The sequence below is a fragment of the Diabrotica virgifera genome, chromosome 7, assembly GCF_917563875.1.
Source record: "Diabrotica virgifera virgifera chromosome 7, PGI_DIABVI_V3a".
NCBI lineage: Eukaryota > Metazoa > Arthropoda > Insecta > Coleoptera > Chrysomelidae > Diabrotica > Diabrotica virgifera.
In genome coordinates this window covers 248,370,351-248,391,753 of record NC_065449.1, presented here as the reverse complement: position 1 = coordinate 248,391,753, position 21,403 = coordinate 248,370,351, and the positions used below count along the sequence as shown (strand labels likewise).

Genomic DNA, 21,403 nt, shown 5'->3' with positions numbered 1-21,403 from the left:
ATTTCATTAACAGAACGTCAACATGATTAGCAAAATCTTTAAAAAATCGATTAATAGTTAATTACTTTTTTGCGTTGTAAATATTAAGCGATAACAATTAAATAATAAATTTAAAAATTACCGGTGAAAGTTGCATTAGTAATCCGCTAGGAGCGACACCAGCGAAGCTCAGAGCGTATAGGGATAATTAACTGTCCAATGTTATGGTAGGTACATGACAACTATTTCGAATTAGCAATCTAATGTGTTAAATATAATATAGAATGTATTATCATTATTTACATTTTCATTGTTATCTTATATTCATACTTAATCACTTAATTTTGATTATTAGTATATGTAAAAATAGAACTACTGGTTTGTGACGAATAAAAGAAGATTACCTATTTAATTTTAGTCTATTTTATTCATTATCATTTTATGTTTATTCATTATCATAATTATCTTAGGTAGCGATAAGAAGTATTCGCTTTAAAAATTACAGGCTATGTTAAATATGAAGTAAATGTGGACGATATACACTGGTTACTTAGTTCTTTTTTTTAGTGATTTTTTTAATCATTTATAAGATTTAAAATAATAAAAGATAAAAAGTTAGGGATTTAAAAAATAAAATAAAATTCTCACTGGTAGGCATTTGAACTAATTCACGGCCAAAGTAAAAAATAAATAGACGCGAAGATAGCTACAGTTTTTAGAGACGCCAATAACATTTTTGTTTTTAGTATTTTCTTTATAATTTCTTTACATTTTCTCACTTTTTAAACCTTCCTTGGATTTCTAAGGATGTTTCAAAATCGAAATTAGCTGCGGTTATTCTGAAGCTGTTATAAAAAAGATATAAAAAATAAAATGACGTATATTAAACGTCATTTAATGTTTACATATCAACAAATGTCCTGGACAGACTGCGTGACTTGTCGCATTAGGTTTTTATACGGTTAGATTATGATGCTGACGCAGGCCTTTTAGGCACTTTGTCTGACATTTCCCTTCCATTCTCTTCAGTATTTGGCCTTCACTCGCTAAATCTTAACTTATTTCTGTTTTATCTCCTTCTCTACCCAGAGATATGTTAAGGATAGACTTGGCTAGGGATATGCCACTCAATGCATCGGGGTGTAACGTCGACATAGGATTGAGTGGTCTAGCCATCTTTGTCAGTCACATGCGCGGGATCGCTTGGTTAAAAGAGATAGATAGGCCACCGATCGACTGTTTGCATGCTGTTTCCGCGTTACGCTTTTTTGGTGAGTATGCCGAGTCTACGCTTAATATGTCAATGTCTCTACCTCATCGAGCAATCTTTATCTAGTACTTGTACTCTTATTTTACTTCCCAACTCTATTCCAATTTCTTTAGCACCATTTCTTCATTCATTATTTCTATAAAATGTCCTAAAAATCTTGTTTTGAATACTTGAGTTATTGCAGTTTCCCAAATAAATCCGTTACCTCGGTGTTAGTTTTTCTTCTGTAGAGGAAGTCTTCTATGACTGCTCATAGAATTTTTCTTTTCCATATTATGGTATTTGTTCTTCGAGCAAGTCTAAATCTCACTTGTATATAGCAGCATTGCTCTCAGCACTATCTTACAGGTTGTAACGAGTAGCTCTCTTAGGCACCAGACATTATAATCTTAATCTATGGCAATTTTTTTATAAAAATGATACAACATTTATTAAAAGTTCAACACTTCTGTAATTTTTTTATATCCAATTTAAATTATACATACAGCATCATGATTAGTCACAATACAATGGATTACCTCAGAGAAATTTTTCGACGGCTAGTTATTATGTTACATTGTATTTTGGTTCACATCTCGTTTACATTTTCTCCCCTTGTTACTAGGTTTGTCTCAAACTTTTCTTCCAAATATCTTTTATAAAACCATGTGACGTTTTTGTCTTCTAGAGACTCGTATATTTCGTTTTTCAGCTCTTACGTACAAAATATGGTTTGGTATTATTTCTGCATTTGTAGTCTATCGTTGACTGATGATCTTGTTTATTCTGCCGAGTGTACTTGTGTCGGGGTCTTAGTCTGACAAAGTATCGTATGTTACATAATTTTTAATAAAAGAATGTTATATTACAGTTTTTTTATGGTTTATATGGTTTGGTATTATTTCTGAATTTGTAGTCTATCGTTGACTGATGATCTTGTTTATTCTTCCGAGTGTACTTGTGTCGGGGTCTTAGTCTGGGCAGATTTTCGGAGAATAGGCCATTTTTGGGAAAAGTTATTTACCAACAATTTTATTGATGGAATCGAATCTTATAATTGTATATTATATTAATATTATAGGTATGCAAAGTCGATAGTGTGCTACTTTTTTTATAGACAAAATGACGCCCGAAAATCGTGTTTTTTTCTATTTTTGCTATATAACTCCAAAGATTTTAACTTTACACCAAAAACACCCAAATAAAAATTTTCCCCGGAAAATGCGGGTTTTCCAACAAAATCTTTAATTTTCAACTAAAATTTTTGATAAGTTATTGTTTATCAATAATTAAATAACTTGGTAATATAAAAGCTCTTTTTAGCAACAAATGAACTGCTAATTAAAAATTTAAGGTCGCGATAATAACCACAATAATTATGATACATAAGAATAACTATAATTTTTAGAGACTGTACCTATATAATGTACTTTACAGAATTGAAATTGGACTATTTAAGCGGCCTCAGGAATATTTTAAAATTATAAACAATTTTTTGGCTTATAAACAAATAGAATATCTCGGGAAATATTAAATTTAATTAAATCGTGAAAACGGTATTGGTAGAAAAGCCGCAGGACACTTCTTAAAAAAAACGTTTAATTATGATGAGTGGATCCTGAGATACAACTGGTTAAAGTTGATCGGCATTTACGGCAAAGATATAAACAATAGGATAATAATTTTCGAACCATCACCTTTTTATTTTTGTCCTCTTTCTCCACACCAATTTTCATATCTTTAAAATACTCATAACAGTCATAACATATATTATTATAATAAAAACTATCGATATTACGAGTGAAAATTACCAAAAATAGCAAAATTCCAATCAAAAATTAGGTTGGAGAAAATGTAATCTCAAAGTTCAAAATCGGTATACGTTAAAAAAATGCATTGTCTCGGCTTTCCACGGAGCAATTTTCTTCATTCTTTTTTTGTTCCCAAATAACTCGAGTAGAGCCATCTAACTAACGCATTATTAAATGTCAAACTGGCTTTTGTTTTGTTATAATAGATTAATTTATCTATAAGAAAAGAAAACTACATATTTTTTCCAGTTGTAGACTTTTTTTAGATAAACTTGCAAGTGTACCTTTTACGTTAAAAACACAAATATTCTCATTTGAAAGCTGTATAATTATTTAAACAATCTTTATTTAAACAAATTAAAAATTTTTGTTATAAAAAATAAATTAATTTATAACAAAACAAAAGCAACTTTGACATTTAATAATGCCTTAGTTACATGGCTCTACTCGAGTTCCTTGGGAACAAAAAAAGAATGAAGATAATTTCTCCATGGGAAGCCGAGAAAATGCATTTTTTTAACTTATACCGATTTTGATCTTTGAGATTACATTTTCTCCAACCTAATTTGTGATTGGAATTTTGCTATTTTTGGAAATTTTCACTCGTAATATTGATAGTTTTTATTATAATAATATATGTTATGAGTATTTTAAATATATGAAAATTGGTGTGGAGAAAGAGGACAAAAATAAAAAGGTGATGGTTCTAAAATTATGATCCTATTGTTTATATCTTTGCCGTAAATGCCGATCAACTTTAACCAGTTGTATCTCAGGATCCACTCATCATAATTAAACGTTTTTTCTTTTAAAAGAAGCGTCCTGTGGCTTTTTTCCAATACCGTTTTCATGATTTAATTTAATTTAATATTTCCCGACATATTCTATTTGTTTATAAGCCAAATTTTTTTTATAATATTAAAATATTCCTGAGGCCGCTTAAATAGTCCAATTTCAATTCTGTAAAGTACATTAGATAGGTACAGTATCTTTTTATACAAAAATCATAGTTATTCTTATGTATCATAATTATTGTGGTTATTATAGCGACCGTAAATTTTTAATTAACAATTCAATTGTTGCTAAACTGTTCATTCAATTTCCATCGGCTTCTGGAATTATAATCTATACGAAAAGAACTTTTATATTACCAAGTTATGTAATTATTGATAAACAATTATATTACTTATCCAAAATTTTCGTTGAAAATTAAAGATTTTGTTGGAAAAACCCGCATTTTCAGGGGAAAATTTTCGTCGATGTAAATCGCCAAAAACACGTCTCTATGCAGAATTTAATTACGGTGAATTTTTATTTGGGTGTTTTTGGTGTAAAGTTAAAATCGTTGGAGTTATAGAGCAGAAATTGAAAAAACACGATTTTCGGGCGCCATTTTGTTTATAAAAAAAGTAGCACACTATCTGCGGACTTTGCATAGGTATTATTAATATATACAATCAAAAGATTCGATTCCAGCAATAAAATTGCTGGTAAATAACTTTTGCTTGTATTTTGCTAATTAGCCCTGAGTACTGTTGTTTATTCTCAAAGTATTATGAGAGCAAAATTTATCTCAAAAAATACACATGTCATGAAAATCATCGAATGTACAAACTGTCTTACTTACTGAAGTATAATTTTTTGTTCCATAGGTCCTGGGGGACCCACGAGACCTGCCCCTAAACCACCAGCTCCGGTACAACATCAGAATTCGACACACACGATGAGTGGGACTTCTCAAATCGGCCTCGATGGGGTGCCATTTATAGTTAATCCTAAATTTTTGACTACGAGTAACCAAGATAGGGTAAGTATGTCCCACTGTACTGTATTTTTGTATGAGTCTATTTGCTGTTTTTTTTTGTATAAATTTTGACCAATAAAAAATATGTAAGTTTAGGAGGATTGTCGAAGAAAAGGGTCGCATTCAGGAGACGAAAAAGTGAGGGAGCAGTTCCCGATGGAGCGGTAACAGTTGTGTTTCGTCTTAAGAACGCTCCGCTCCCTAAATTCGTGACCGCCTATCACTTTCTGTTATAGGTGAGGTTATATACAGGGTGGTGAATTGGAAAACGGGCCATAGGAAACTCAATGTAAAATTTTAAACTGTTGAATTCCTGCTTCCCTAATTATTTTACATCAAAAGACATGAGAAACTATTTGTAGAGGATTGAAATCTTTATTGAAAACAAGTGTTAAAATTGTTCTACGAATTAAACACATTCCAAAATTTTGTAAAATATAATAAATTTTGACAAAGTATTTGCCAAATTTAGGCCACACACAGTGCAAGAATGTGTATAAGGTTGCCTTCGGTCACAATGAAATTCTTATATTAATAATATTTTGAACTGTCAGTATTTTTATTTTATCGTTTTTATTGTTTAAAAAACAATAAAGTCGAAAAGATGTCCTCAGTTGAGGAGAAAGTAGTAATAATAAAGATGTTTTATTCAGTCAATAGTTTGCGTACTGTCAGAAATAGTAACGTGTGGCCTTACCTTTACGCACTTACTTAGGTATGACAAATGTATTCTTTTTTCAAAATTTTGGACTCTGTTTAAATTGTAGAACAATTTTAACTTTTGTTTTTGATACAGATTTTAATCCTCTACAGATAGTTTCTCATGACCTTTGGTCTAAAATAATTAGGGAAGCAGGAGTTTCCTATGGCCCGTTTTCCAATTCACCACCCGGTATACTCAGTGAGATTAGAAGTGTTACACCCAGAAAGAATCATTTCTTGAACTTAATTTTTTGGCAGCACAATGACTATATTTAAAGCATGCTATGATAACAGTATCAATGTTTTATCTTTTATAGTTTTTGTAAAAAGAAAGTTTTATCTTTAAATTTTTTTGTGAAAAGACCCATTTATGAAGACCGGTTGGTACACAAATTAGTTATTATTCCTTAGTCGGCGCACACAGTGGAGGCGGTTTCCGCTAGCGGGCAAAGCTAGCGGGACCCGCTTTTAAACGTTTTCAAAAAGAATGCACGTCTTTAAATGTACACGAACATAGTCAAAGCAGGTCCGCGCGGGCCAACCGCCTCAACCCGCCTGACCGCTTTTGCTAGAATGAGAATTTAGATTTTTCCGCGCGGTTTTAATGTTTACTGCAATGATAATTTAGTTTATTCGCTCTTTTATAATAAGAATTAATAGTTCTCCATGGATTAATTTTATAAATAATTGTACATTATAATAAACAAAAGTAATAAAGTCAATCTTATTGAAACCGTAATTTTGTGTGACTTAGGTATTTCTAAAACCATTCCAGTATTAACTATTAACTAAATCAGTACTTGAAAAATAAATTTACAAAAAACTACTTACCTCAATGTTATAACAAGCCTTTCTTCCGGAAGGATAGCCTGCTTATGTAAATTACACCAGTTTTTAATTAAACGATACTCCTTCTTCTTCTTAAGTGCCTATCCGTTCCGGATGTTGGCGATCATCATGGCTATCTTGACTTTGTCTACCGCAGCGCGGAACAGTTCAGTGGTAGTGGTATTATACCACTTTTGTAAATTCTGAAGCCAGGAAATGCGTCTTCTTCCCGGTCCTCTTTTACCATTTACATACCTTCCCTTGGAGAATCAGTTGGAGAAGGCCGTAACGTTCTTGATTTCTCATTACATGTCCTAGATATTCTAATTTTTTTGTTTTGAGGATTATCAGAAATTCACACTTTCCCCATTCTACGCAGGAATTCCACGTTAGTAATTCGGTCAACGCAGGATATACGTAAGATGCTCCTATAACACCACATTTCGAAAGCTTCGAGCCGATTCATAGATGTAACAGTTAGTGTCCAAGCTTCCATTCCGTAGAGCAGAACTGTGAATATATAGCATTTCAACAGACGGTATTTTGTTTTTAATGATATGTCTCGACTGTTGAAAATGGGTCTCGTTCTAAAGTATGCTGCTTTCGCTTTTATTATTCGCTGTTTAATTTCTGAGTAGTCCCATTCGCTATTTACATTCGTACCCAGATATGTATATTCTCAACTCTTTCGATATTTTGTTGGTTGACTGTAAGTTGAGCGTTTAATATTGTTTTTAACGATACTCCACTTTCTCCAAAATATATTTAAAAGTCTCTTGAGTCATTCTCATATACTGGAAGAATCGTTCATTATCTTTTAATTTTTGAAATAGATGATGATATTCTCCATAAATTAATCTTTATCGATTAATAGGATGTACATCAACTCTCTTTCTTTTCAGTTTAGTCAAAACAGAATCTAAAGCAATTATATCATCATCGGAAGACGACATTTTGCTACAAGTAGTAGACGCAACTGCCAGATTTGAACGATCTCTCTCGCTTTTACCCGTCTTCACTGTGTTACCATACCCGCGCGCGAGAACCGCGCGGTTTGCCCGCTAGCGGAAACCGCTTTCACTATGTGTGCCGCCTTAGTCTAATTGTATTTAGTGCAAGAATATGCCTCGGGTTCGAAGACACCAAAATTACCACCATTTTAGCGATTTTGACAGGGGTAGAATTATTGCCTATAGAGATATGGGTTTGTCGTATCACGAAATTGGCTGCAATGGTAATTGTACGGCAATGACAGTTATGCGAATGTGTCGTGTGTGGACAAACGAAGGTAGAGGAACACGAAGAAGACCAACTGGTCAACGGAGGTGTACCACAGGGCGTCAAGATGGGCGCTTTAGACTCTTGGCTCTGCGAGACCGCTACTACGCGTCAAATCGCTGACCAATGGTTTGGAGTAGCAGGTAGACTTGTTACTATACGTACCCTATACTGTAGCATTCAAGCCTTGGACTGTTTTCATTCCTCCCACGACGAGTGCTTCCTTTGACTGCGGACCACTGTCATCAACGTTGGAATTGGTGCAGAGAACGGCAGCATTGGGTGGCAGAATGGCATAATACAGCATTCAGCGATGAATCGTGATTTTGTTTAAGTATGCATGATGGTCGTAAGATGATAAGACGCCGCCGTGGAGAGCGACGAGATATCAGGTTTGCTGTTGAGAGGCATCTAAACAGGACAGTTGGAGTAATGGTTTGGGGGTTTATTGCCTATGGTAGCGGATCACCACTTTTGTTTATTCGAGGCAGTATGATAGATGTGCGTTATGTTGATGACATCTTACAAACCGCTTTACTGCCTTTTCTAGACGTCCGTCGAAAGGCCCTTTTTCAGGAAGACAACGCGAGTTCCGTATTGCTCGTCAAAATATGGACTTTCTCCAAGAAGCTGTCGTTAATTTTTTGCCGTGGCTACCCCGTTCACTGGGTTTAAATCCTATCGAACATGTGTGGGATATGATAGGGAGGAGACTGTCCACTTTGCACCATCCTCCACAGACTCTGGCACAGTTAATCCATGAAATTCAAGTTGCTTGGAACGAGGTGCCTCAAGCAGACATCGTTTACCTCATTTTGTCAATGCCTAGACGTATACAGGAGTGTATTCAGCTAGGGGGTCGCCAAACACATTATTATCTTTTTTTAAATACATGTCAATAAAAAGTCTTGCCAATGTTATCGTTTCATTCTTGATGAAAATGTACCATGTTGCCAAAAAATTAAGTTCCAGAAATGATTCCTTCTGGGAGTAATACTTCTAATGTCACTGAGTATGCTTGCCTCTGCACAATAAATTGTTTTTTACTTCATAATCATGGTCAAAACCATGGACTGTTTACCATCTGCGCTATAGATATTCCAATTGATAATTAGTACTTGACGCCATCTTTCAAAAAGTCTATTGACAAATTCACAAAAGTAGCATACGTTGAATGGAGGTAGTGGAATTAAAATGAGCTCGCTGTCATGGCGACCGTTCCGTAGCACGTTCCGCAAGTAGCGCCACATTTCCAACAGTTGCGGAACCGCTCCGTCACTTTTTCGTCTCCTGAATGCGACAAAATTTTTATACAGGGTGTCCAGAAACTCTCCCGACAAACGAAGACTGGAGATTCTTTAGGTAATTTTAAGATAATTTAACCCAATTTACCTAGTCCGAAAATGCTTTTTAAGGGAGATAGAGCTCTTTGAAGATGGCGTCTTGGAATTAGGTTTTCTTAAATATCTCCAGAACACTTATATTTAGAAAAACGAAAACTGGTACACTTATTTATCTTCCAGAGGTAAATCAACTACATTAATTATGAATTTCTAGTACCGGTCATAGGCGCCCGTTCTGGGTAGGGCAACGGTTATTTTATCGTATAACTTTTTTATCTTTAACTTCTAAGCATTTTTTATACTGTATTATTAAATTGTAAGGTGTTCTAGTACTAAAAGGTACTCTTGCTTTAAGTCGGCAGGATACACCGTTTTCTAGAAAAATCGATTTGAAAATTTTTCGTTTGTTGAATTTGAAAAAAAAATTTCAGAAAAAAACTATTTAGAAAAACCAAAACTGGTACGTTTATTTATCTTCCAGAAGCAAATCGATTTCCTTAGTTGCGAAATTCTAGTACCGGTCATATGCGTCCGTTTTGGGTAGGTTAACGGTTAGTTTATCGCATAACTTTTTTGTCTTAAATTTTTAAGCATTTTTGACACTTGATGATTAAATTATGAGGTATTCCATTACTAAAAGTTACTCTTGCTTTCAGTTGGTAGAATACACCGTTGTTTTTTGAAAATTTTTTTTCAAATTCAGGAAACCAAAAATTTTCAAATCGATTTTTCTAGGAAACGGTGTGTCCTACCGACTTAAAACAAGAGTACCTTTTAGTACCAGAATACCTAACAATTTAATAATCCATTATTAAAAATGCTTAAAAGTTAAAGACAAAAAAGTTATGCAATAAAATAACCGTGGCCCCACCCAAAACGGACGCCTATGACTAGTACTAAAAATTCACAAGAGATGGAATCGATTTATCTCTGCAACAAAAATATGTATACCAATTTTCGTTTTTCTAACTAGAAACGTTCTGGAGGTATTTAAGAAAAACTAATTAAAAGACGCCATCTTCAAAGAGCTCTAGCTCCCTTAGGAAACATTATCGGACTAGGTGAATTGGTTAAATTGTCTTAAAATTATCTGAGGAATCTCCCGTTTTCGTTTGTCGGTAGAGTTTCTGGACACCCTGTATAAACGTATATTTTCAGGTGCAGTTTCCTAGAATAAAGGCGCGAACGATGCAGCAACTTATCAAAGATTACAGCTACCCTTTCACAGTGGAAAGACAAACTTAGAACACACACTGACCCAGTCTCTAAATCGCAAGAGAGGAACTGAATTTTGAGAATTTTCTAGTTTATTATAGAATGGATATAGAGAATCAAAAAGACCTATACTTTATTTTGAGATTTAAATAGCTCGGTTTAGTCAATAGTTTTTATGGATACGTGTCTAGACATTAAGTATATTCGTTATTGTTTGTAGATAAAAACATTAACAATAGATTCAATTAGGGTTTGTGTCGGTTACTGTCATAGTTATGTGCCAAGTTGGTGATGGTTGAAATCACGCAACAAACTAATAACCGCCAAAAATGCCCAGTCTTCTTGAATCTCCTTTTTAATTTAGTCAAATCATATTGTATTATTGGTTTTAAGACACTATCAATGACGTCACGCCGGCCATGTTTATGACGTAGGAAAAACGCAAAAAATTGCCTATACCCTGTGCGTATCGATCCATTTTAAGCGCCAGGACTATTTCGTGGCCGATCAGTCGACAGAGTTTCAGACTGTAGATAATCATATATGTCTTTTGACCATAGACATAATAAGAATAGACTAGATAAGGTATGTGCCATTATGTGAATAGAGGTGAAATACTAATATTCAGTAGCTATCTTTGTTTGCCATACGCAAGTAATAGCACGGTAGAGAGAGATAGATAGACCATTTCACTATGTTGCTCAGGATGCCTTGTCTATTCTTATTATGTCTATGATTTTGACTCGCCGAATTTGAATTTCAACCTCAAATATACAAAGGCGTGACGTCAAATTACCGTGTCGTTTTAAACTGAAATTGTGGTGGTGATGATAATTATTTTGATTCTCTCTATCTTTTTGATTTATTATCATTTTATATTGACGATACTTCGGCCATTTTTGTGTCATGTCATCACTTAGATAGTTAGAAAATATTATTCAAATACCTAAGTTATTTATACCACGATTATCTTCATACCAATATCGTATTTGTTACATTAGAATTTTATGAAATAAATTAATATTTATATTACTAACTTGTTGTTTTCTTTTTCGATGGTCCATTAACAACGAATCAGGTATAAAGGAATAACACCAGCTAACAAACAACAACGTACATCGGTCAAACTGGTAGAACCTTTAGCAAACGTATAGCAGAGCATAAATGGTTTTCAATAATAGAAAAACAGATTCTACATGCGCACTTCACCTTCTAGATCATAATCATTATTTTAATCATCAATTTCAAATTCTCCATATTCAAAATGACGGCCTTAATCTATCTCTATTGGAATCTATGGAAATTAATAAATTAAAAATACAGATATAATTCTTCCAACAGCTCCCCCTCCTCAACTTATTCACTTAAAGACTAGTGTAGACGCATAATACAAATACTTCATCTCATTAAAAATAATCACTTGAGAAAGGCACTCTGCCGAAATAGCTGTAGTGACAATAAATTGTGTGATATAATAAGTATTGTTAGATAAAACGAACTTCCATCAAGTAAAGGTCGAATCCATATTCTTCAAATGCTCTGTTGCGAACATGGCAATTCTGATTTCGCTTGCGGTACTTCTGAATAATTCGACTGATGTGAGCCCGAACCACTTCCATAGATTTTGGAGCCACGAGTGGCTTCTCCTACATGGCCCTAGTTTACTGTTTATTTTGCCCTGGAGAAGCAATCGCAGTATACGGAGCTTGTTAAGTAATAAAATAAATCAATAAGAAACATATTTATTTAACACCTTATATAAAAATAAAAAGTTTACACTTATTTAAAATCATTCACATTTTAGCTAGCGACGCTACAAATTCTTCCATGTACGGGTTGCCCCCGAGTTTCTTTATTTCCTCTCTGGCGTCGTTCTGTAATTCTTGTAGAGTTTGTCGAGTATATTCGAAACTGCCGTATTTTTCCAATAGCGATACACAGTATTTTTTCACTTCGGTTTCTTTCGTTCTTTGGCGCAGAATATCTTAAAATCAATATAAGGAAACATATTTGGTTATAGTTCTGTGTTTGCAAAATTTTGAATCGACTGAAAGTTTATACAATTAAGCACACGTTTTCATAACAAGTAACCACCCTATTTGCTCAATTCTGCCCAGGTAGCGCTGGGCAAAATTGAGCAGGTGAAGAAACCAAATTAGTGAACGTGAAGTAACAGAAGAAATAGCTGTAGAAAATGGTGTTGAGTACAATCCCTACCCTATTCCATACTATGATAGATTGGGAAAAGAAAAAAAGTAACTGAAGGTTGAACAGGCATCAGATGGAACCTACATATTTAAACAGTTAGATGATCTTGAATTTGTGAGTGACATCTGCCTGCTATCTGAACACTGAAATCATATAATAATTATATTATTAATATATTATATTATTAATTATTAATAATAGACACAGACAAAACCAAACTCTTTAAAAATAATAATCACCCAAATAATAAAAGAATGATAAACGGCAAGGAATAATGAAATAACAAATTTTATATTATTTGTTATTTCATTTTTTCGAATACTTTTTCTCTCATACACTGACTATAATACTGCGCATAGACACCATCCCCCCTCCAACACCTTTAGAAGCTGTGCACTGTAAATCATTCTTTTACCTAGTGAAAATGGACTACCATTTACAAACAATTCATCAATTAACATTTATTGTTATGAAAAAGGATACGAATTACTTGCTGGTCATTGGGCTGACTACGAATAGCGTGTATTATTGGAAAGCTGAATTTACCTTCAGTTAAATCTTCACAGTAGCTTTTATGCAGCATAAACTGAAAAGACATTGATAAAAATGTCTACAAAATAATTAACAAAAAAAAAAGCGAAAGTTACCTCCTTAGATATCAAATTAATATAATCATCTCTAATTTGAAACAGCAATCCTAAAATACCAGTAATTTTTGTGAAATCTTGTTTGTTTTTACTGAACAGCTGCATCAGTCTTATAGCTAACATAAACAGTCCACCAGTCTCTAAAAAAAAGTTTACTTGTAATAAGATAGGTAAGTAAAAATTATAGAGCATTATAATAAGCCTCAGTTTTTCAATCAAAAAGATTTTATTTTGAAAAAATATGCTCACAGTCGAGGAAATGAAGCATTTTGGCTCGCAATTTTTTCGTCCAGCATGGATTTACTTGAAATTTTCACAGAAGGTAGGGAATAGTCCAAGGATCATTTTCTATATCATGCCGCTGTACGCTAAAACCTTGGGGGTGGTTGCCACCCCATCTCGGGGGTGGGCAGTTTTTATTACATTTTAACCATGCAAGTCGATGTAAAAAGTAATTCTAAGAAAAAAATGTTTTTTACATTTTCTTCGTAAAACTAATATTTTTCGAGTTATTCACGCTTGAAAGTAACAGTTTTTCGTCGAAAAAATCGAGTTTTTTAGAGGATTTTTTGAGAATACCTCGAAAAATATGCATTTAATCAAAAAAACTGTAGATAACAAAATTGTATCTTTTAGTACCACAAACTAAATTCTTTTTCTATAATATCTTTAATACCAATACAAACCAAGATACGGCATGTTAAAGGTTAGCTTTTCTCGTCAAATGCATAATTTGAAATATTCAAAGCCAAAAAACGGGAAAAGTTTGCATTTTTCGAGGAAAATTTAAATTACCTTTTTTCAAGTACACAATTAAACCTTTCAAAGAATAATAATAAAAAATTTCTAACATGAAAATAGAGCGACTTATGATGAAAAAAAGTCGGTACCTGCTTTTCTTTACGAAAAAATCAGTGAAAATTACCCCCTAACTACCCTCCTAATTAAAAATTGGTCTTTACCTTTTATTTACTAGTAAATAAATGTTTTTGTAATTTTTTAATTCTACTTTTTTTCAGTACAGATCTATTAAATTATACACTTATAAAAATTGTAAAGTTCTTAAGGGTGGTTTTTAAGGGTTGAAATGTAATGATATTATATCCTAAAGCATAAAACAATCATTATTTTTTGCCAATCAAAACCAAATTTTACCCATATTAAAGTTTACAATGTTTTTGTATAATTTTTGACAATAAGAGGTAGTGTACACCCCTAAAAATAATCGACTCCCTTGACCATGTTATGGAATATGAAGTACAGGGTGAGATGATCCTAATCCCAAATTTTTATGTAAATCGATGCAAGCCGAAATTATTCTTTTAGGATAAGTAACTTTTTATATATAGCTCCAACAATGGTGGTTTTAAGGGTTGAAATATTATGATAGTATATCTTAAAGCATAAAACAATCATTATGTAACTAATAAGAACCAAATGTTGACAATATTAAAGTTTAAGATGTTATTTTATAATTTTTTACAAGTAGTTTTTTAGGGGTAGTTTTCACCCTTAAAAAACCAAAAGCGTACAACGGCTCAATATAGAAAATGAACTAGAGGGTGAAATGAACCTAATCCCAAATTTTTGTACAAATCGATGCTGGACGAAAAAATTGCGAGGTTTTGCCATTATTTCAGTTTCATTTCCTCGACTTCATGCTTGTTTCACACACTGATTCCAAACTCATCATCAATATTGGCTCTACAACCCATGATGGGTCTGGCCGGTTCTATATAGTCAGCCCTATCTTTCACCTTGGTTTTCCAATCTCGTACTCTTAGCAATTCTAAGTCGTCATCCACCTGGTTCTTCCTGTCTTTGGTTGTACTTCTTACTCCATACGATCTTTGGTTATAATAAATGTCTTATTCAAATACAATTGATTCCAAACTAGCAATGTCTTATTCAAGGTCTTACTTCTACACAGACCACATATTTTTCAATCAATCCTCATTTTTATATAAGTATCAAAAGTAGTAATATAATAGGAAAAATGAAAAATTATCTAGCTAGAGTTACTGATACTCACTTCTAATAACCATTTGCCTATATTCATCTTCTGTTGGACATGTAAAATTATCTCTCCAATAAATTTCCATTCCTTGGCCTCTATAAAGCTCCAAAATTTGCTCTATAGCAATAGATATTGCCTAAAATGTTCATTTTATTTTTATGTAAATAGAAATAAACACTGAGCTGGATTTTTATATATTAAATTGCTCAGATTTGTTGAGCCAACACTATACAGGGTGTCACAAATATATTAGTCATTAATTATACCACAAAATTTAGAGATCAAAATAAGTTGAATTGGCTTAACTTATCCATATTATGTAAAAGCGAACCCAGAAAAGTTACAGAATGTTGAAAGTTACAAAATTAAACCAAATTTTTTAATATTGCTGCAAATGGTTTTAAATTATATGAAAATTTAGCATGCCATAGCCAATAAAACCGAAGTAGCAAAAATATTTTTTCTCGATTTTTCTAGATGTTTAGAGGGTTTCCAGCCCCCTCCCCCCGCTAACTTCATTGTAGTTGGATTAAAAACGGGACAATCATGAAATGAAATACCTATTGTAATGTCAAAATAAAATAATACAACATTAATTTTTCACAAATATCTAGTATTTTCATTCTTAACAGTTACTGCAAACAAAAGGTTTTTTTTTGAATTAATTTGATTGAAATTGAACAATTACAGTGTTTACAGTACTCAGTGGAAATAACTGGAGAAAACAATTTTAAGGAAGCAAACTTTAGAAGTTCTAATAAATTTGAAGTACAGACATTTGATGCTTTGGCATACGAGCAATTTGACATACAAGCAAGGTTACAGAACGAATTACCCTCGTATGTTGAGGTATCACTGTATTACATTTAAAAAATTGGCTGTATGTTCTAAATTAGTGATTTTATAAACATATATTACACGAGAAAAAGTTTGTATAATAGGTATTTCATTCCATTAACCCGTTTCACTGCATATGGCACGGATCTGTGCCAGGCTGAGTGTTCAGACAGTGCGCGTGACACCGATATGTGACACATGCACATTCAAACTTGGATTGCTAGTAGAAAGTGATCACCTGGGCATGTCTTAAAAAAAAAGAATGTGTGTGTACTTTGTACGCACGTAAGAAGTTATACTTCTATTATATGATTTAAACGAAATTAATATACTTTTTATTTATATTTTGTTTAAATATTAAACTAATTTATACTTACTACTTCTCAAACATTTTTATTAGAACAGTGCCAAAAATTAAAATAATAAAAGAATAAAACACACACAAACACATTAAACAAGCCACAAATGATGTCTGAACATTAATTGTCGAAATTTTTTTTAACTAAATACGTATTTTCTGAAAATACAATTATATAATAAATATACTTACAATCATAAAATGTATTAAAAAAAACAAAAAAGAAAGTTTCTATTGGGACTCGAACCAGCGCTGATAAGAGCGGTTGGTATTGGAATGCATTTGCATTCTCCGCTTAGCCACGGACACTATGTGTCATTATTTACGAAGATCGACTAACTAAACGGATTAAACTTGTGATATTTTGAAAATTGATCAAATTATTTTAATTTTGAATTGAAATGATTTAGAATTGAAAAAATACAACAAAACATAGAGTAAAAAAACAATAGTGAAAAAAATTTTTAACTAAATACGTATTTTCTGAAAATACAATTATATAATAAATATACTTACAATCATAAAATGTATTAAAAAAAAACAAAAAAGAAAGTTTCTATTGGGACTCGAACCAGCGCTAATAAGCGCGGTTGGTATTGGAATTCATTCGCCTTCAACGCTTAGCCACGGACACTATGTGTCATTATTTACGAAGATCGACTAACTAAACGGATTAAACTTGTGATATTTTGAAAATTGATCAAATTATTTTAATTTTGAATTGAAATGATTTAGAATTGAAAAAATACAACAAAACATAGAGTAAGAAAACAATATATTAGGTGAATATTGATAGAAATTTTGATGGTAATCAAATTATATAAATAAAAGTATTACATACTATGTATTTTGGCAGATCAAATAGGTAGGTTTATACCCATGATACATTAACAATTATTACGTACCTGTTGCTTTTAAAAACTATTTAAAAGTCACTACAATATTATAAACTTTTTTGTTTCTGTCCTCACAAGAATAAAACTAATATATTATACATTTGTTTACCTTTACCTTTACCTCCAAACCACAGCTGCCATATCGGATAATTTTTGACATGTCATTTGAACATCCAATCAGAACAAAGTTATAATGCGCATGCGCCGGGCTGATAGGTTTTAACATATAAAAAAATCACCCTCTATCGCCGGTAAAGAAGTATAACTTCAAAAAGCTGCAGTGAAAGAGTTAGTGTCCAATCTTTTTATGATACCCTGTATATATGACAAATTATTTTTCAGTAAATTAGAACAATAACATTCAAGATTATACTAACAATACACATAGTTCAGGGGAAATGGTGATGTTTTCATGTTTGATTTTGATTTAAGCCATGTTTGGTTTTGATTAAGCCTTTAATGGTCTTTATTTTCATTTTTTCTCGCCAAGTTATTTATTAAAAACATTACAGTGCACATCAAAGTTTTCAAATGGGTTTTGCGTATCTCATATTTCCAATGTAGGTGATTCATTTAATCAACATCAAAACCCAAAAACATAATAAGATAAAAACATAGATAAGGAAGTTAGAACTTTGGTAAACATCATATATATTTGATTAAGCTATAATTGTCATTAAATAATAAAATGAAGATGAGTACTACATACGTCGGCTTACTGCCAAAACCCACTAACTCCATTTTTAAAATTTTGAGAGATCTACTTTTTAAACTTTAATTTGAAATTGAAGATCGACTGAATTTAAAAAAATTATTTAAGAACTGAAAAATATTTTTGTCATATTTTTCAGTTCTTAAATAATTTTTTTAAATACAGTCGATCTTCAATTTCAAATTAAAGTTTAAAAAGTAGATCTCTCAAAATTTTAAAAATGGAGTTAGTGGGTTTTGGCAGTAAGCCGACGATATATGAATAAATGATTTTTTACCAAAGTAAATTTTAGACCTTAAATAACAACTTCGTTACCTTCTTAGTTGCTACCTTACTGTTTAGAGAAATTTTTTCCAAGCCTGCAACCCCCTAGTTAGGAGTACTAGGTCACCATAGTAAATGGTCTTAAAGTTTAAACATCCTATAATATCTATTATCAGCAACTAAATAAGTATAAAGGGTTAACGCATTTGCTACCAAGGGGCTATTTAAGTTTCGTCCTCATAGACCACAGCTATTTAAATTGCCATTATGTGCAGTGTGATCCCCGGCTCACGGGTGAGATGCTGGCCTATGGAAAAAAAGAATGTGTGTGTACTTTGTACGCACGTAAGAAGTTATACTTCTATTATATGATTTAAACGAAATTAATATACTTTTTATTTATATTTTGTTTAAATATTAAACTAATTTATACTTACTACTTCTCAAACATTTTTATTAGAACAGTGCCAAAAATTAAAATAATAAAAGAATAAAACACACACAAACACATTAAACAAGCCACAAATGATGTCTGAACATTAATTGTCGAAATTTTTTTTAACTAAATACGTATTTTCTGAAAATACAATTATATAATAAATATACTTACAATCATAAAATGTATTAAAAAAAACAAAAAAGAAAGTTTCTATTGGGACTCGAACCAGCGCTGATAAGAGCGGTTGGTATTGGAATTCATTCGCCTTCTCCGCTTAGCCACGGTCACTATGTGTCATTATTTACGAAGATCGACTAACTAAACGGATTAAACTTGTGATATTTTGATATTTTAAAAATTGATCAAATTATTTTAATTTTGAATTGAAATGATTAGAATTGAAAAAATACAACAAAACATAGAGTAAAAAAACAATATATTAGGTGAATATTGATAGAAATTTTGATGGTAATCAAATTATATAAATAGGGCTTTTCATTCACAGTCATTTGTTTCGAGCTTCTGTCATGTGTCACATAATATTAATATATCTACGTCATACGTTATTGGCATATACCAATGATACAAACCAAAGACGTATGACGTAGATATATTAATATTATGTGACACATGACAGAAGCTCGAAACAAATGACAATCGATGAAAAGCCCTATAAAAGTATTACATACTATGTATTTTGGCAGATCAAATAGGTAGGTTTATACTCATGATACATTAACAATTATTACGTACCTGTTGCTTTTAAAAACTATTTAAAAGTCACTACAATATTATAAACTTTTTTGTTTCTGTCCTCACAACAATAAAACTAATATATTATACATTTGTTTACCTTTACCTTTACCTCCAAACCACAGCTGCCATATCGGATAATTTTTGACATGTCATTTGAACATCCAATCAGAACAAAGTTATAATGCGCATGCGCCGGGCTGATAGGTTTTAACATATAAAAAAATCACCCTCTATCGCCGGTAAAGAAGTATAACTTCAAAAATTAATGTGGCCCATGTGAGTTGCTTGATAGCGAATGGGTTAAGGACTACAGGAAATTCATTTCTTTTGTGAAAATTGAACTTACTTCAGGATGGTTTAAGTCAGTTACTCGCTCTAACGCAATAAAAGATGTATAATTCGCACTGTTAATTGTACTAGCTACTCCATAGATTGAATGGGCTACAGGAATACCTCTCCGTAATATAGAATTATCTTGAATGTCATCCATCCTAAAATAAGCGTATAAACGTTATTGTTCAGTTTTATATCATAATATATGCCTAGTTCGCACTATGTTTGTTTTTTAGTGTTGTAGCAAGTAATTTAGTAATTAAAATACTCGCTACTGACCAGGGGCTACCAACTGTCTTCTGAATGAAGTAGCATTAGAAGATACAAAAGAATACTTTGATAGTTTTAGAATGTCTGAAAGTTTTGCTTTTGTCAGCTAAACAACATTTTGACAGCAAATAATGAACTCAACTCATTCAGACTTTAGTCATTGAGCCTCTTAGTAGTGAGCTCAGATGCGTGGTGGGAGGTGCTACTCGCCCCAAAAGAATAAAATAGATGGACTCGACTACATTACTGACTAATCTACTTGACTAAATTTTTGTTGTTCAGACAAGTTTAGTTACTAAATTACTCCATACTCGGCTAAAACACAAGTATAGTGCGAACTAGGCTTGAGTACAACTTACAAGAGACTAGAATTGTGTAGGATTTGAACAATGTCACTGATTTGTGTTAAGATTTCATCAGGAATACATAACCAATAATTAAAAGCACCAGCAAGTTTAGATCTAATATTTTTGCCAGGGACTTGAAGTATATACTCAAAGGGTTCCAACAATTTCTGCAACAAAAATATTATTGCAGATTAATCTAAAAAAAACTAGTGAAAAATATAGCTCACCTTATCTTGTTCTTTAGCATTAGATTTGCTGTACGGTAAAGTGGGTTTAGCCGAAGATTCTGACATGTTTTAGACGGAATTAATACTTATATTAAATTTAAATATATAAAATAAATACTCTACATTTATATCACAGCCGTAGGATATAAAATAATAAAATTGCCGATTTTTATCTGTTCCTGTTGTTACAAAGTTCAAAATTGACAGTATGTTGACAGTGACAGATTGTCAAATGCTTTTTTTGTTATACAGGCATCTACTAATACACGTTTGTGTAATGGCGGTTGTATATCTACTAGTTATATTAAATTCAAAAATATATGTTGATGTTCACAGATATTAATAGAGAAAATATTTGAAGACCAAAGGGATAATACCTTTGAGATAGCAGAAGAGGTAAATGATGGACCAAGAATATTACAACAGGAAGTTTAATGTGCAATAACATAGCTAAAAGATGGCAAAATAGGAGGCCCCGATCCGATAATATTCAAGCAGAACTATTCAAATTAATGGACAATAAAACAAAGAAACTCAACGACACCCAAAGATACTTATACCACCATCAAATCTCAAAAGTTAGGATACTTCGGACACGTTATGCGAAATAAATCAAGATATGCGAAAAATATTTGGAAAGCGTGGTCCAGGAAGAAGAATATCCTAGAATCTCATAGAATCTGGTCCAATACAACATCTATGCAGTTTTTCCGGGTTGTTGCAGATAAGGTAAAGATTGCCATGATGATCGCTTACATTCGTCAAGGATAGGCACATCAAGAAGAAGAATTTTCAGATACAATATTTTTTAGATAAAAAAGTGGAAATCAATAAATAAGAAATATTCTTATACCTAACAATATTTATTTCGATAAAAACTATA

The 21,403-nt window shown here is 32.2% G+C and overlaps 2 protein-coding genes across 3 annotated transcripts in view; one reads left to right on the top strand and one right to left on the bottom strand.

Annotated features, from left to right (window-relative positions):
- LOC114325234 (multivesicular body subunit 12B) overlaps positions 1–11,245 on the top strand; it is a 30,642-nt gene extending 19,397 nt beyond the window's left edge. For both annotated transcript variants that reach the window (XM_050656611.1, XM_050656610.1), the window contains exons 6-7: positions 4,692–4,846; positions 10,153–11,245. In XM_050656611.1, the coding sequence (XP_050512568.1) occupies positions 4,692–4,846; positions 10,153–10,239 (242 nt within the window). In that variant the 3' untranslated portion in view covers positions 10,240–11,245. The remainder of the gene's footprint in view (positions 1–4,691; positions 4,847–10,152) is intronic.
- A 690-nt stretch (positions 11,246–11,935) lies between these two features.
- Positions 11,936–20,730, bottom strand: LOC114325237 (terpene synthase). The gene is made up of 7 exons (XM_028273236.2): positions 20,521–20,730; positions 20,306–20,460; positions 19,690–19,834; positions 15,097–15,217; positions 13,065–13,204; positions 12,901–13,003; positions 11,936–12,193 (listed from the first exon to the last, which is right to left on the bottom strand). The coding sequence occupies exons 1-7, from the start codon at positions 20,584–20,586 to the stop codon at positions 12,003–12,005; spliced, it is 921 nt and encodes a 306-aa protein (XP_028129037.2). The 5' UTR covers positions 20,587–20,730; the 3' UTR covers positions 11,936–12,002.
- Positions 20,731–21,403: the final 673 nt, after the last annotated feature.